Source organism: Lissotriton vulgaris, chromosome 10 (assembly GCF_964263255.1).
Source record: "Lissotriton vulgaris chromosome 10, aLisVul1.2, whole genome shotgun sequence".
NCBI lineage: Eukaryota > Metazoa > Chordata > Amphibia > Caudata > Salamandridae > Lissotriton > Lissotriton vulgaris.
In genome coordinates this window covers 543,471,509-543,489,426 of record NC_141698.1, presented here as the reverse complement: position 1 = coordinate 543,489,426, position 17,918 = coordinate 543,471,509, and the positions used below count along the sequence as shown (strand labels likewise).

Sequence of the window (17,918 nt, the reverse complement as noted above, 5' to 3'; positions counted from 1 at the left end):
ACATAGCGGTCAGTGCCTGGTAGCTCACAAATGACATCTTCACTCCGAGGTATTGCAAAGTCTCTTTCAGTGGTGGGGAGGGCCTTGGTTAGATCTGTTCGCCATCGAAGAGAATGGGCAATGTCAGCAGTTCGGTGCGTTGGAGTTTTCAAAACTGGCGCTCGTTCGGCGACTCTTTTCAATTTCAAATGATATTAGGTATTTTCAAGAGAAAAACACAAAAACAGCATACGGTGTACAGAAATATAAAATTGATGTGATACATATGTTGGGAAGAAACAGAACATCTTCAGCAGTATGAAGAACAGGAAATATTATCACAAGCAATATACAAGAAACAAGGAATACAATGTACTAGATGATACATGATACTGTGTACTAATGAATAATCTTTATAAAATCTATGATAAGAACTAAGTAAAAGAATAGGAGAAGAAAAGATTAAACGAATTCGAGAGATAGAGGCCCATTAATGCTTGTGTTGGGTATTATGTCAAAGTACGTGTATTGGAAAGAAAATCCTATGGAAACCACATTTTCTAGGTTCAGTATGTCTGAGAGTCCAAATAGTATTTTCCTAATTATTAGACTTGGCATGTTTTGGTGTGTTTCTCCTGAGTCAAAATCACCCGGTTTTCACTCTGTTTTTGCTGGCGCAGTGTTTCTGCGCACTTTTCGTACTGCTGATCAGTGGTAAAGTGCAAGTGCACCTGTGGTAAATTGTGTTATGATTGGTATTTCCATGATTGGATATTTGGTTCACTTGTTAAGCCCTAGTAAAATGCACCGAGTGTGCCAGGGCCTATAAATCAAATGCTACTACTGGGCCTGCAGCACTGATTGTGCCACCCACGTGAGTAGCCCGGAAAAGGTAACTCAGACCCGCCATTGCAGAGTCTGCGTGTAGTTTGTAACTGCCATGTCGACTTGGCGAGTGCACACGCTTGCCAGTCCCTCACCTTCCCTTTGCTTACATGTCAGCCACCCCTAAGTTAGGCCCAAGGTACCCCTGTGGGCAGGGTGCAGTGTATGTGAAAGGTAGGACATGCCCTCGTGTGTGGCATGTGCTATTAGTGAATTACAACCAATTTCGTTTTTCGCTATTGCGAGGCTACCTGCTCCCCATAGGACAGAATGGGGAGTTTGTTTATAAGATCTTATAAACATAACTGGCCCGGGGAATTAGGTAGAAAAATAAAGTTTAGTATGCCTGAACTCAGAATCATAAATATGCATCTTTTAGTGAAGATGCTTTTCGTTTTTTGTATTTTAAAATACCACTTTTAGAAAGTAGGTATTTTCTTGCTCAGTCATCCAGTGTGGCTCTGCTGGAATGCGGATTTCCTGTCTGGGTTTGGATGACAGAAGGCTGGGGAGCAGTAGTGGCTCCAGATAGTCTACGTGGGTCAGGAACGGGCTGAATAGACCTGGGCTGTAATTGGGGAAAGGGGAAGAGAATTCCTTGCACCTCAAAGGACCTGGTCAGCCTCTGACCATGACGTCTCCACCTCCTGCCAGAAAGTCACACCAGAGAAGGCAGAACTGGTTCTGGCTGGGCACAGACATACTCTGCCTAAGAGATCGAATAATTTTGGGATCTAAATATTGGGGCCCAGATCCCTGAACTTTAGAACTCTTTTGGATCAAGAAGACTGCCAAGAAGATGAATTGGAGAAGCTGTGGTGAGGGAATACCACTTTGTTGGGTGCTTTGCTGTGTTGGCCTTCAGTGGCTGCTTCTGTCTTGGGAGTAGAACAATGAACAATATCCCAACAGGTAATATTCAGTAGGCAGTTACATATGAATATGAAAGCATTACATGAACCGAAATAAAGGAGACAATTACTCAATTGGTCTTGTGTAGTTACTCAAATTGTTATTAGAATGGAAAAATGCGCAGGGTCCTATTCATACAGTTGGAGCAGCACTGTATTAGACAAATCATATGACAACCGAAATTATACTTTGTGCTCAAAAGGTGTGCAAGTGAACAGTGGCGACGCAAGTGTTGAGAAGGACAGCGTGAACGGCGCTGTGTGAGCATTAGTGGAGATATCATACAGTGGGTGGCTGGATGAAGGGAACAAATCAAGTGACTTAGGTGTTCACGATTAGGAAACAGCCACAGTAGAGAATGCGCCAGTTAATATGCTATAGAGTCGACGGCGTTTCGATCCTCGATTGTTTGGAATCGATGAAAAAGTTGCTTACCTTCGGCGACGATGTATCTGTAAGAGACATAGGGTAGTTGTAGGTTCCCTACCGCTCCACCCATCCTCCCCGCTCTGCGAACTGACTGCTAGGGTCAGGGTTTCACTTAGAGGGCCCTAGTTGTAACCCACCAGTGGTCAGTGTCTTTCATGGCTCTGCGCTTAGGGCGTGGAAAGTCCTGTCATAACTGATGTCAGTGCGTAGGGACGGCGCCTAAGTAGGCACTGTGACGGCGACCAAGACGCAGATGACTGACGTGGAGTCAACCAACACCCCCTCTTGACACTCAGGGGTACCGCTTATAAAATATTCTCCGGATCCACTCTGATGCTTGAGGGTACTTCTAAGGTAAGGAATCTACAACTAACCATGTCTATTACAGATACATTGTTACCGAATGTAAGTAACCTGTTCAACAGAGGCATTTCCTCACAGAAGGGAACTGTGAAAGATGTGCAGTGGTGGATGACGTACCAGGAATTGGGTCAGCAGCATACCCCTCCCCCTTCACCACCCAGAGCAGACAGTAGTGGCAAGTGCCACTCCTAGGGTGGGACCGCCACCTGAGGGAGGTGTAGAGCAGAGGATTCTGGTCTCCAGCAGAGTTTCAAATCCACTTGAAACTTATGGAGCTGAGAGTGATCCGACTGGCATTTAAAGGCTTTCTTCCTCCCATCAAGAGAAGGCTAGTTCAGGTGTTCAGACAACATCACTGCCATGTGGTATTGCAACAAGCATGACTTGGTGGGGTCGTGGAGCCTTAATCGAGAACCCCTTGTCTCTGATATAGCTGGGAATGTCAGGGCAGTGTCCTGGTAGTTCAAATTCTGGCAGGCTCTTTGAATACCAGAGTGGACAAGCTCAGCCGTTGATGCCTAGTGCCTCACAGCTGTCGCCTTATTCCAGAGGTAGTGCAAAGTCTCTTCAGAGATTGGGGAGAACCTTGGTTAGATCTCTTTGCCACAACCTCGAACGTACAATGTCAGCACTTCTTGCTTAGAGACACATTTCGTCTGAGTGGAGCTCAGGTCTCCTGTATGCCCTTCCTCTGATACCACTTCGGCATAGAGTGCTCAAGATGATCAGGAACAACCGAGCCCAAGTCATTCTTACCACTCCTCCTTGCATGCAGAGCATGGTATCACAAATTCCTGAGCATGAGCATTGTTCCCCAGATCAGGCTGCCAATTGGCAAGTATCTACTGTCACAGCAAGGCGGATCTTTCACCTAAACCTGCGCACGCTCCATCTTCATGCATGTGGATTGAGCTGCAGCAATTAATGATTTATGATCTCCCAGAAAACTGTGATGTCATTCTGGCAGCCAGGCGTCATTCAAACCAGATAGTGTGCTCCTGCCATTAGGACTAATTTGTGGCTTGATGTGGCTTCAAAACTGTTGATCCCCTTTCTGCACCTTTGGCTCATATTTTGTTTGTTTGTTCTCTGAGCACAGTTAAATGGCACCTTTTGGCCATATCAGCATTCTTGAGTTTGCCTGATCATCCCGTCTTTTTAAAGTCACATGTTGACTCGTTTTCTAAAAGGTCTACAACATGTTGCCACAAAATCCCTTCATCGTGCCTCAATGAGACCTTAACCTTGGTTTGAGCTTCCTTTTGTGCTTGTCCTTTGAACACTTGTACAAGTGCTCTTTACACCTTTTGACCTTCAAAACAGCCTTTATAGTAGCCATTACATTGCTCAGGAGGGATAGTCACCTGCAAGGACTTTCTGTGCAACCACATTACTTGATATGTTTTCCAGACAAACTGGTTTTGAAAACATGTGCCTCGTTCCTGCCGAAGTGGTAACGCTTTTTCATGTAGTCCAGACCATCACATTCCCTATATTATTTTCCCTGCCCCACGCTGCCAAAGAGGAGGAAAGACTCCATTGCCTGGACACAAAATGAGCGTTGTTTTTCTCCATTGATCGTACAGCAGAATTGTGCATGGGCAATCAACTTTTTTGGGGTTTGTAGGGGCGGAGAAAGGAGTGCTCTGCTATTCACTGACTGAGACACATCCTTCTTGGTGGCTTGCTGGATTATTCCACCAGGAACAAAGCTGCTAACACTGCTTTAGTTTGTGGAGTCCCTGTCCTGGTTGTCTGTCAGCCCACAGCTTGAGCATCTCTGCATACGTTTACCAAGCACTGGACAGTCAGGGCTGTCATGACCGGCACTTTACCTGTTCGGTCCTCCAAGACTTCCTGATTTAAATTTGTTTGCAGACTCATGTCTGGAGGGGTTTTGCTTAGGTATATCTTCTTAGGTAATGAGTCTAGGGCTAGAAGTCTCAATCAGATTAACAAGTTACTTATTTCAGTAACACATATCTATTTACTTTATCCTGCTGCAGATTCTTAGCCGATCCTCCTGCCTCTACTAACTGATTTCTCTATATAGGGTATACCCTATGAGGTCACTAGTTTCTGCACACTGGTTCATCACCATCCTTCATGACCCCATGCTTCTGGTGTGGAAAGGTCGCGAAAAGTAACTGATGGCAGCGTGCTGTGGTGGCATCTATATAGGCATCCCACAAACCCCGCAGACAATGACCCAGAGCCAAAGTAGTTGACCGATCAGCGCACAGAGGTACTGGTCAAAGTTTTGTGTTCCAGTCTGACACCTAGGAAATATTTCTACGATAAGGAGTCTGCGGCTAGATAGCCTCTACCAGATAACGTGTGACCTAAGATAAGTAAGTTGTTCATTAGGAGTATTCCAATACAAACGTATTAAAAGAGGGAGCAAAGGCACTTTACCATTTGATGGCAGGTTTAAAGGGCGCATACTTCTAAAATCAGAAAAAAGACATGTTCCGCCTCTTGAACATCTGGGAACCCACAGACTTGCCTACGAAAGGGAAAATCTGGGTCACACTTGGGCAAATGGTGGCAAAAAGAAACATCGCCCGCCTTTGGGTTGCGTCCGCCCCGCCGAAACTAGCTGAATGGCAAAAAGACATGGATTGGTGTATGCTGCAGGAGAAGACTGTGTATATGGCGCGAGGGTGCCCTCGAAAGTGGGGGAGGTATGGTCAAGTTGGAACGACTACAGAGGTAACATCTGTGAGCCTCCACAAGCCCACCATTCCGGCATAGAGACTATAGACTGAACATGTTATACTCCGAAAGCGAATTCAATTGAAACTATGTTCCACACTGTCAATGTATGTTACTGGTGTTATAATGACTCTAATGTGCATAAATTTACTGACCATCTTTGTTCACTGTATTTTGCAAGTAAAAAGAATTTAAAAAAAACAAAAAAACACATGTTCCACCAAAAGTCAAAATCCAGGAACCCACACAGAAAAGGCAGATTTCCTACACCAGTGTACCTAGGGATTGTGATCAACCCTGGAGATCCTGAGTAAAATATCCAAAATATGGCAAATTTGTAGATTTAAAAAAAAAAAAGGAAATAGTGAAGTTTTTTCTTTTGATAATGGTATCCTCAAAGTGTTTATTTAATATGATGACCCTTTTCTTGGCTTTCAGAAAAAGGGCAGTGAGGAAAGCAGTTTCTTCCCCTGTTTTCTTCACTTTTGCTGATGAATATTTATTTGTTGAGTGGGCTTTTTACTATCTTTGCACGGGTGCACCAGGAAACTGTACAGTCCTAAAAACTAGACTAATTGCTGAATTCAGTAATTGGATCTCAAAGAAACTATGCATGCTAGATATGAGCAGGCCATAATGGTAACAGAGTAAAGATGATGTAGTGTATGTGTGATCTTAATATTGTCGCAGTTTTGTGGGGTTCCTGTCACGTATGATAAATACCTGCATGTAGGTAAAAAAACATTTCCGGTAGAAGAGTGAGAATGTACCATGGTAGGACTTCTAACATTTGCTGGAATTTGCTGATCAGTACTCTTTAATTTCTGGTACATATTCACAGAGTACATTTTGCGTAGGGGTGTCCAAGAACATTAAAATTTTTCAGGCCACCCCTAGAAATAATATACTGTATCTAAAACATCCTTACTATTCCCAGCTATGTTGCCTCTTGTCACAGTATTGCTAAACTATTCATTCTTCCGGGGTAAATCACCCAATAATACACTCTTGTGGATTTTTTCATATGCATCCTCAGCTTAAAAAGGTATGTCATCCAATAAAAAAGAAGCCTTGCATGGAGAAAGTGTCACTCTTACTTCCCCAAGACATAGGTTTTAATGCATTTCAAAGATGTTCATTTCACTCCAACTGGATATATTGTTGCAACGTGTTTTTTTTAGTGGGTGTGTGATTCGTCAGATTTTTAGCTCTTTCAATTAATATCTTGTGTATTTCACAGGATTGAATCAGTTCAACAACATGTCAATAGGGAATGTGCAGATGCCACAGGCCCCCATAGGACCCCGTGCTGCTTCTCCAATGAACCATCCTGTGCAGATGAACAACATAGGCTCTGTTCCAGCGGTAAGTATCTCTTCCAACTTCTGTGAAAATCCTCTTCATCGCCTTTTTATTGCAGTATGTTTTTTGTTGGTAGTCTTGTAACATGTGTAATGGTCGCTTAAATCTAGCATCAAAAGCTGATAAAAAAAAATCACGTTTTGCATTACCCTCATACATGGTACTGCATATAATGCATTTTAAAAAGGGATATTAGTTAAGATCATATTCAGATTATTTTTATGCAGAGCTCCTTTTATCAGTTTGAACATTATGAAAAATATCTCTAAGCTTCTGTTTGATATGTTTGTCCCATAAGAATCTAGGACAGATATCTGTTTATACATGTGACATTTTTTCTGTGAGAATGCACTATAGACTAATTTGCTAAACCCAAAGTATCAAGTGATATTAGTTTTATGAGGGAAATCGGTGCGACTTTGAGGTATTCTGGAATACTTCTCCTCAGTAGTACCCCTAGGCTCCCATAGTTGATGTGCGGTTCCACACAGATGATGATCTGCTCAGGAAATGACATGTGGATTCAGATATAGGTGCCACCCATTCATGCTGACATTAGTTCTTTTCATTCTGTGCCATCAGATTAAGATCCAGTTCGACTCCTGGACTCTCTAAGATGGTTTTATCTTAACAATGTGTTATGTTTTTTTAAACGATGTGTGAGGTAAAATGTCAAGCCATAAAACTACTGGTTTTAAACTTTGTAGCGACTGTTGCAAGTAAATGCTTGCGACCGATTCCCATTCAAGTTTGCCTGGCATCAGCACACAGCTCCAATGCCGACAGCAGCTGCGCCTTGATAAGTCAAGAAGAAACATAAAATGTCCAAGCGGGATTTGGCCCCTTCCCACCACTCTTGAAATGCAGAGAAGGCTTGAGGGTGTCAACATTCTTGTTGTCGCTCTCAAAGCCAATCCCCTTCTAAGCCAATTCCTACCCTTATTCAGAGGCAACCTGAATTTCCGATGACAAACCAGCAAATCTAGGAAGCCGTCCTGCTCCTATTTGGCTTATTGCAGTCCCCCTCTGGATGCCTCTAGCCCCAAGAAATTGCAAGAACCTCAATCTGAGAGACTGCTGGCACGTCTATTATGTACCAGTGTGACCCTCTGGACCTGCTACGGACTCTGTTCCGCTTTCAATGCCAACTTTGATCCTGGTGCCATGGCCCATGCCAGATCATGGAGCGTCAACGCCGAAGTACAACTGATTATGCTTACTGAGCCGGGCACCACTTCGACCAAGACCAGCTGGGTTGCAGCCTCTGGTGTCCCATCAAACTCTCTGACACATTGCCCTTGCCTCATGAAAGGGCCCACACACTACATGCTTTATTCATGTTGGATCCTGATAACTACTCCATGGTTCCTGGGGGCAAAATTACCCAACCATATATAGAAAATTACTGGTACGAAGATCACCAGGATGGGAGTGGCCCGAAAACCTTGCCAGACACTGGATTAATTTCTCCACCAGATGATCGTGCCTCATTTACACTGGTTGTGCGGAGAGCGACAGAGGTCCTTGCCAACTGTTACCAGTAATGGAGGTGAAGACCAACTGCCTCACTGAGGTGCTTAAGCCTGGGCATACCAATTCGAAGCCTTTACTTCTATTTAATGAGGGTCTTGCTGACAATCTCCCAGGAGGGCCTGTTTGAAATCCTATTCCGGGCCTCCTGTGAAAAGGCAAGTTGCACAACGCCATCGCCTAGCTCTTGTGGATCCTGGTGTGGTTTGACTTTCCTCACCATGCCAGAAAGCCTTGTAATTAAGGCCCTGGCGCGTAAGGTCGACCTGAATGTCTTCACCCTTTCAATTCCTTCCTGTGGAAGGGCAAATGCAAGATGTTCAGCCTGGCCCAAGTTTTATCTGCCTTCGACCCTGGAGACTGGATAGCAGCGTTGGACCTGCAGGAGGCCTCTGGCGGTATCTGCAATTCAGGGAGGGACAGGAGCAGTTCCAGTTCTTAGTTCTCCCTTTGGCCTCACAAGTGCCCCATGGGTGTTCACAAAAGTGATGGTGGTATTTGCAGTGCATCTTCGAAGGTCAGTGTTACTCATCTTTCCCTACCACAATAACTAGCTGCTGAAGGCAGGTTCACCCCAGGCAGTTTTCTCCCAATTCCAGGCTACTGCTAACCTAATTAAATTGTGCAGGTTCAGTATCAAAGCGCTGAAGTCATACTTGACTTCTTCACAGTCATGACCCTCATCAGAGGTATTCTGGACTCAATACAGTTTCGTGCCTAGGGTCCAGTGCATTCTAGCTAAGAATCCTGATGTTTCAGCCTCTGTCACGGATCTCCATGATAATTAATCTGAGGATGCTGGGACTGATGGCCTCCTTCCTGTTGGTCAAGCACATAGGGCAGGGTGCATTGTATTTAAAAAGGCTGGGCATGTGTGCCTAAATTTTACATGTCCCTTAAGTGAAACATCTCCAAAATAGTTTTTCACTGTGGCAAGGCTGGTTCTCCTGTAGAAAAGTACTGGGTTTCATTACACGTTTTAATGTATAATTACAGTTTGGGAATAGCTAGACCAAGGTCTTAAATGATTAGAAATGTAAAATCCAACTGGATGGTAAAATTAGATTTTTAATTACTATTTTGAAAATTACACTTTTATAAAGTTGCCATATTCCTGCCTAAAGCCTCTAGTATCTCTTTCTGAGATAATACTCACTTGTCACTTGGCAGCCTGATGGTGGTTGTGAATTGCTCGCAGAAAATGGAACAAAAGAGCCTTAGCTGGGAGGAGGTGTGACATGCTACTGACCTAATGGTCTGGGGAAGTGCCCATCAACTGTACAAGCTTCAAAGGGACAGCTACTGTCACAAGCAAATGTAACTCACACCAGGGGGAGTTCCTCATTTCTGTAGACACAACTTTGTAGTATCCCCAGAGCTCTGGTGAATGGAAGAAAGATTCATGCCACAATCTTGGCAGAGCAGGGCACTGTGGGATTGTTGGGACTAAAATCCCAATAAATATCAGTGGGTAAGGTTGACCCTAGGAAACGTTTCCCTGCTGGTTAGGGAGTCACCCCCACTCACAAGCTAGTGGCAGGTATAGAAGAGGCACCTCGGGATACCCTCTCAAGAACACTGCTGGCCCTGTGGAAAACAGAAGAATGACAGCACCTGCTGAACCAATGGACTGGAATTCCGAAGGACTGAGCCTGCTGTTTTAGATGTTAAGGGAAACACCAAGGGCTGGACCTGCTACCACGTGCACTAGGACAGAAGAGTGAACCACTCCAAGGGCTCAAGTTGGCTAGCCTCCTGTAATGCTCCAAGTACACAAAACTATTAAGAAGTCTGAGACAAAGAAGAACCCTGCTGACTAGTTGCAACTGGATTTGCTGTGGATCAGGCTGATGCCTACTGGGAGACTGAGTTATAACTTACAAAGTGGTGTCCAAAAGGTCCTGGCTTGTTGACTTGTGTTGGAGTGTGCGCCCGCCCCCCTCCCCCAATGATTGCAAAAGTGGACACCGAAAAGCTTTTTCTTAACTTTTTCACATAAGAACCAGAGGTGGCCACCAAGGGACTGCCAACAGACTGCAGCTGCTGTCACATCATCAGTCTGATTCAACCTATGGGTTGCACTGCTGAAAGCATCTAGACTTTCAGGAACATTTCAAATCCCATCAGGAAGGTTTTCCTGGGACCAGTGCCAAGCAGCACACCACTGTTGTCAAGTCCTCTGTCTAATCCAGCTGGCAGCCATCCGGCCAACCGTAAAATTCCTTCAGAAAAAGTGAAGATAAACTTTTCACCAGGTCATAGTTGGTCTCTGTAGCCAATCCATGCTCTGCGGTCAGCCGTTACTTTTGACTCAGACCTGTTCTAGTGCAACCAGATACCTGTGGTTTCTCAATCGAAAACTCAAAACTCCTAAAAACCTTATCTCCGGTTTCCCTTGATCTGATTTTTGTTCTTTTAGTGTCTTGTTTATTAAAATGTAATCAGTTTTTAAAAAAATTGGATTGAGATTTTTTTCTGTGTTGTGTTTTCAACTTATTACCACATTCAGATAAATTATTTATACTTGTTTCCTCGAGATACTCCTGACTGTCCATGCCACAGGTACGCAGGATTGAGCTACGGTTTAAATTACAGTAAACCAACTGGACCAGATACTGACTAGTATCATTATCTGGTGAGCTCTCACACCCACCCCAAATAAGCCCTCTGTCCATTATGTCCACACACTTATTTTGCTCCTATAGGTCACAGAACAAGTCCAGGAACTTGCATAGTCCGGGACCGAACTAGACCCCTATACTCGGGCATAGATGAAAGTGACGCTAGGGCCAATTAAAAGTCAGAATACCATATAGACATGCAGTTGGGCATTCAGGGCATAGAAATCTTTCCTATATACCATGTAGGGAACATTATCATTCAAACACTCAAGCACATGCTGAGGTCAAGAAAGCCGACAGGCAAGTGGGCCAGGCTTCTTAAGATTTTCTTTGAAAATACATCGTTTCCTTTTTTGTGTTTTTGCTGATTTTCCATAGCTGGTGTTAGTTTGCTTGAGAATTTCTTGAATGTCTGACAGTCATTGACGATCTCTCAATGAAGGCAAATTTTACGCACTTGTTATCCTAATACACTTTCAATGAGAATGTGTTTTGAAGTTTAGGATTCCCCTAGGTTTGCATAAACTTAACTAAGAGGCTAACTGCCAGTACTGGACATTGTGGAGCAGTCTACGTACTGCTTACCTTAAATGTTCAGTCACATTTTCTGATTAACAAAGCTGCTGCTTGTTTTACTCCAGTCAGTTACTGTAAATCCAACTGTTATCTTTTTAAACGGATTGCTATTTCATGGATCAGCACTCGGATCCCATTTCTATTAAATTTTGTTTCTAGACATCCTTATTAAGAGAAACACTAACAGAATTCAGTTAGTATAGCTTGTAGAACATCTCTTACAAATATTTCTGTAAAGATTGGCAGTACTTGGAATGGTTTTGTATTTAAGACTTCAAGCATCCCTAACTGAGACTTTGACAGTAGAATATATATGGCTTCTGTGAAGACTTGCATGATGGATTTTAGGACACGTGTCCGCTGCGTTGCTTTGACTGTGCCTCCTTGCCCTGATCTGGATAGTCGTGTAGATGCAACAATTATGCAGCTCCACTAGAGATTATACCTTTGTTTGCTTTCTAAGAAATCAATGCTGGGCTTTAATGTCAGCTGGGTATCCAAATTGAAACCTTTTTGAGTGGGTGTAGTTACTGCCCACTCGCTCAGGCTATGCAGTGGATTGGGGTCAAGTTTCGACAGGAGGATAGGCCATTTTTTTTAACCTAGTCTACTGTTGGTATCCCACCTACCACTTCTCCTCTCCTTCGTCTAAAATCTATTTGGTCCCCTAACTGAGATGCCAAACCATATTATTTCCAGATTGAAACCTATATGAAGGATACTTGTGTATCTTGTAGGTGGGGTAGGTAGTCATTCAAGTTCTTTTGTCCTAATGCAAGTGATTTACATTCCTCCCCAATTTCAACAACGCTCACAAGGAAACCTAAATTTCAGTGTAAGAAGGAAAACCTGCCCTGACCAGGATTAGTGGGATGTTGCCATCCTCTCTCCAGGCTTACTGTAAATCTGGGGTATTCGAGGACTGATTACCTGGATGAGTATCCTGCACGAGGAGCTGAACTATAGCTGTCAGGAGGAGCTGACAATGATTCGGAGAACAGAGTGCAGAGCCCAACTGATTAAAGCACCATTGTGAAACCTTCACAAGAAATTGAGACTACCCAGGGGCCACCAAGTCGACCTAGTCAAGCTTTTGTCCCAGACTGGCTGGTAATCAGTCTACACATCTCCCGATTGTGTTGTGGTTCGGTGTAACAGAAGGTTATGTTGACTCCGGAATCGGAACTATTTGAACTTCATTCTTATGGTTCTGGAGTTGGTTTAAGGTGAGGTCCCCTGTAACCCGTAACTGACCAGTAACCCTCAAATACCAGTGCCACCCTGGGCTGCTGTGAGTTCCAGGCTCCGGAGTATATCTCTCCAATTTTAAATCTTTTTTTACAATGGGTGAAAGACATGAGCGAGGCACCAGAACTTTTGAGCACTCACTTTTAGACAAAGGAATGGATTAATAATGGAAATTGGACTCTTAACCTTTAGTGGTTCATTAACGGGCACCTGCCTGGCTACTTTTTATTGCTAGATATTGCCTAGGTTTACTCTGCGGGAGAATCTGATTTATTGCTTTTAGGATTGCTGTTTTTAAGGCAACGAGTATGTAACTAGTTAGTGGGGCTTACTTTTAATACTATCCAACACTTTTTTGGTTTTGTCTACTATTCTAGTGAGTACCAGATGCAGCTACATCAGAATACAAGCATTTGCAATGCAATAGGTCTCGCAGTTACGCGAGTTTGAGCTATTGGCATTGTAAATGGCTATGCCTTTTATTTTGGGTTTTAAAACATAAATAAGACATTGTAATTTACAAAGGCAATAGCTTAGTGTAGGTGCAAAGCACCATACCAGATTGTTTAGTGTGGTTGCAAAGCACAATACCAGTGAGTTTAGGTACAAAGTGCTATAGCAGAGGGTTTAGTGTGGGTGCAAAGCGCCATACCAGAGGGTTTAGGTGCAAAGCACCATAGCAGAGGGTTTAGTGTGGGTGCAATGCACCATACCAGAGGGTTTAGGTGGAAAGCACCATAGCAGAGGGTTTAGTGTGGGTGCAATGCACCATACCAGAGGGTTTAGTGTGGGTGCAAAGCACAATACTAGTGGGTTTAGGTACAAAGCGCCATAGCAGAGGGTTTAGTGTGGGTGCAAAGCACCATACCAGAGGGATTAGTGTGGGCGTGAAGCATTATACCAGAGGGTTTAGTCTGGGTGTGAAGCACCATACCAGAGGGTTTAGAGTAGGTACAAAGCACCATACCAGAGGGTTTAGTGTGCAGCGAGAGCCGGAATGCAGAAGCCTGTGAGGGGCTGGGAGGGGCGGTGATCACACCCTCACACCAGTTGTTAAATGGGTCATGTGCAGTGACGAGATTTGACATTTTCCATGACCAAAAGATGATAGAAAGAGGAGGAGGAGGTGGGGGAGGGGCAAGTCTGTGTGATTCAGCCTGCGCCGAGCCCTGTCTTTGCGAGAAACACATGTTTTCGTCTTGAAATAGTTAAGTTTCTAGCCAGGAAGACGGGAGGAACCCAAAAAATACAGAGACGGCAAAACGGAGAAAGGAAAGAGCCAGCGGGGCGTCGGATGCAGAAGCGTACCGCTGCAGACGGTGGCAGAGAAGGATCACTCGGAGACTGGCATGGGGCGAGTCGCTTCTGAGTCGGGTCACAAGGAATTACTCCAGAGGCTGGTACCCGGGAGTTACTCTAGAGACAATGATTCTGGAGAGTGGTCCCAGAGGCTGGTACCAGGAGTCTCTCCAGCGGTTGGTACCAGGAGTCATTCTGGAGGCTGGCACCAGGAGTCTCTCCAGGGGTTGGTACCAGGAGTCGCTCCGGAGTATGACGACTCCACGAAGACAGTGCCAAGTTCAAGGCAGTGCCTAAAGGAGAGCGTCAGGGTGCTAGGGGTCTGCGGTGGCCGTGCTGTGCTTGGAGAGACGGTGGACAAGTCAACTTGTATCCCTCAGTCAAGAGACCACACCCCGTGTCCCCATCACCACTGGAGTTTCCAAGGTCAAGGTGTAGGGAGGGGGCCTGGACATTAGAATCAATACCCCGAGCAGGTCGGCACCCCTGAAAGCACATGAAGGGGGGGTGGGGCACCAAGTATATAAACCAGGCCGTGGCTGCAGTGACGTCACGACCCGCGTCCCCCACACAGTAACCGTCCCTGTAGTTTACAAGTTTAAGGAGGGGGGAGCAGGCCGCCTGGAGATTGGCAGTGCTCCCGAGAAACCCACATGTCCTGATGTTTTTCTTTTGAATAGAAAACAGAATGAGGACATTTCCAGCCAAAGTGTTCCACCTTTTTTTAGATTCATTTCACAGGGAAACAAATAAAGACTTGCCTGCAGCTTCCATCCGTCGGCCCCAGTCCCGTGCTCACACGCTTGCCGAGAAGCGCAGCACATCGCGCAGGCCCAGGTTGTCTGTATGCGCTCGTGCCGCACCAGTGCCGTCAGCAAGTTCTGCCACAGAGTAGGGGGGGCAGGGTCAGGGGGTGTTATCTGAGTCCGGGGACACATTGCTGACGAGCTTACGAAAGCCATTGCAGACAATGGCTGTGACCGCGCACTTTAGGAGACACGCGCTGTGAAAGTGTGGGAGAGCGCGAGAAGAGACGCGCGTGTCTCCTAAAGCGCGCACGTTCACAGTGCGTGTCTCCTAAAGCGTGCGGTCACAGCCATTGACTGCAATGGCTTTGGTAAGCTCGTGCACCTCTCCTGTCTTCACTTTGCGAGCTACACGGCGACAATAAGTCTCGCTACGTGAGTAGCGCATGCTCTGCATTGGTAGCGAGACATAAAAACCTGGGTACCAGTATCCCTGTCTATATTATGGTACTCCAAAGCTTTCTTTGAGCTGGAGGACCTCATAAGACCTTTATAAAGCAATCCTGAAGCATCACCCATGAGTTAACAATGGCCATGGCGGTAAATATCGTAGATGAACAGGAGTGGTATCTACTTTCACCCTTTATAGGCAGTTTCCAAAGCTCTTCCATTATTGTCAGTTTCTAAAGCTAGTCCATCTCCTGCAGTAAACCTTGCCAACTTTCCTTTACCTCACTGAGAGAGCCCAGTCCCTAAAGGGACTTTCTTGGCTACCTCTTCTAGAGCGCACAATACTGATGTTCTGGGACATCGGTGTCCTGCGACCATACAAAACGGGGAGGCCCTGTTGCTGCCGCATTACCCTAAGAAAAGGCTGTACAGTGGAGAACTAGCAGTTCGAGGCATGTGTGCTGTAAATACGCATGCTTTGCATACTCCTACCATCTATTGTTGGGTCCGGATGTTTGCAAGTTGTTTTTCTTCAAAGAAGTATTTTCCACTCACGAGGTAAGGTGACACCTCTTGTCGGTGACAGTGTGCACGAGCATAGACTCCATTGTTAATTTTTTTCTTTCCTTCATCGGGTTTGGACGTGTATTGCTACGTTCTGGTTCGAAACAGTCTTTCGGGTACACCTCGGTGCTCAAGCCAATGTACCCTCGACAGTATTGTTATTGTATGCTTTTTCCTATAGTCTGCATATCAAATCGATCAAGAAACTCAATTTTTGGTCGACGACATCGTGCGCAGCCTTTGGACCTAGTCAAGTCGTTCATCCTTCTACCAATGGAATGACTCAGTTTCAGTTTTGTCCTCAGTGCCACTCCAAGTACCATTGCACCAATCTACATAAAGACTGCAACCTGTGCCTCCCACCAGAGCACAAGGAAGAAGATAGTGAGGCTTATCGGTTGTTTCGATCAAGAAAAACTCTACGGGATCTAGGGACATCCTATGATTAAACCTGAAGGAGGTGGTCGGATCAACTTATACCGCCGAAACGCATTGCTACTTGATTGTTGGAACCACCAAATTTAACGGGTTCCTATTGATAAAATCATAAAGGATATTATTACATGTTGAACCTGTAATGACAAATGATTTGATTTTTGTGTGTTTCTAATTTGCACCCTATTACCAAATGTGTTCTCACAAATTCTGTGTGTTATAAGGTACATTGCAGATATGCTTTGTTGGTGTTTGTTTTATTGTTTACATTGTAATTTTCTTTATTTTTTTTACTTTTAAGCCTCCAAAGGATCTATTGAATAAACATTTGTATATTCGTTTTTGGCTACTGTTATGTTCTGTGATGATTATTTGAATGTGTGCTTAAAAAATATATATAAGGAAATTTTATTTGACATAGTATATACAGAGCCAGCTTCCTACAAGCTGATATTCTTCCTTTTTTCGATCCGAGACATCCATCTCCAAAAGGTAGTCATTTATGCATTCTACCCTGGTCTTGTCTTGCTGTTTATGTGGAACCGTGCCAGCTCATTGGTCCTAAAGCACAATGTTACTGACGTGGCTGCTGTTAAGAAAAGTTAGTCACAATAGTACCAGGCTCCATGAGGAAACACATTTTTTGTGGCACTTTAATATGATCATATTAGAGGCCGTATTTTATACTTTTTAAAATGAGAAACATTTATGAAAATATGTATAATTTTTTTTGTCATTTACCCTCCTCCTATCCCCTACTGCAGATGGCAATGTCGCCTTCACGTATGTCTCAACCACAAAGTTTGATGGGAACTCATTCTACCAACCTAATGGGACAGACACCTGCCCAAAATCAGTTCCTTACACATAATCAGTTTCCACCAGCAACCAGTGGGGCCATGACTGTGAACAGCGTAGGCATTGGTCCAACAGTGCCTCAGACCACGGTCTCCCAGGTATGTTGGTTTATCTTTTGAAAAATACCATATGCCTTGTTTTTGATTTGCCAGTTTACTTGCAGAGCATTGTTTTAAAAAAAAATGTTGTAATAATATTTTTGAAAACAAACAAATCCATAACAAAATCAGGTACAGTAATGCAGTGTTGTACATTAGTAAACCATACATTAGTGGAGCACATCCATTCGTCCTTATCTTAAAGAGACACGTTAGTGATAGATTCCTTACCATAGAATATCCACAGGTGTCATACTGAATCCGGAAAGCTTTTGTCAGCAGTACTCCTGCGCGTCGATAGGTGTCGTCGTATGGCTCCGCGTGCGTCGTTGCCGACGTATTCGCGGAGATAACATCACTGGAGCTACCTAGACGCGCCCATGCATGCTGACATCAGTTCTTTCTTTTTCTGCGCCAGCAATCACCGGTCCGGAGAGAGCGGTACCCCATCACTTGTTGACTAAGTCATTTTTAGGGCGAGCTGACGTAGCTTTCAATGCGAAGCATTGCAAGCTGTCAGCGAAGACAACTAATGTTGCCCGTATTTGGGAGAGTGGACACGAGAGGGGCACAAGCGCAGACGCGGATTTCACCTCGTGGGCGCGCACGTCGCCTTGCCCCTCTCGTGTCTCATTCCCTTGCGCAAAAACACTCAATAGTCACGCATGCGCACATACCCAGCCACACACACTGCATACACACACGCAGACCCACGCGCACACACGCAGACCCACACAGACACATTCGAACAGACACACACGCGTACACCCCCCTCCCCTCCCACTCACCGGGCTCTTTCGGCGTGTTCCGTGTCATCATCTGCAGCGCTGGTCGGAGTCGGCCGGCTT

At 44.8% G+C, this 17,918-nt stretch overlaps 1 protein-coding gene across 1 annotated transcript in view; it reads left to right on the top strand.

The window, feature by feature from the left end:
* CREBBP (CREB binding lysine acetyltransferase) overlaps positions 1-17,918 on the top strand; it is a 1,189,106-nt gene that overhangs the window by 310,565 nt on the left and 860,623 nt on the right. Inside the window, exons 5-6 of the mRNA XM_086939791.1 lie at positions 6,524-6,648; positions 16,879-17,070. Coding sequence (XP_086795917.1) covers positions 6,524-6,648; positions 16,879-17,070 — 317 coding nt within the window. The remainder of the gene's footprint in view (positions 1-6,523; positions 6,649-16,878; positions 17,071-17,918) is intronic.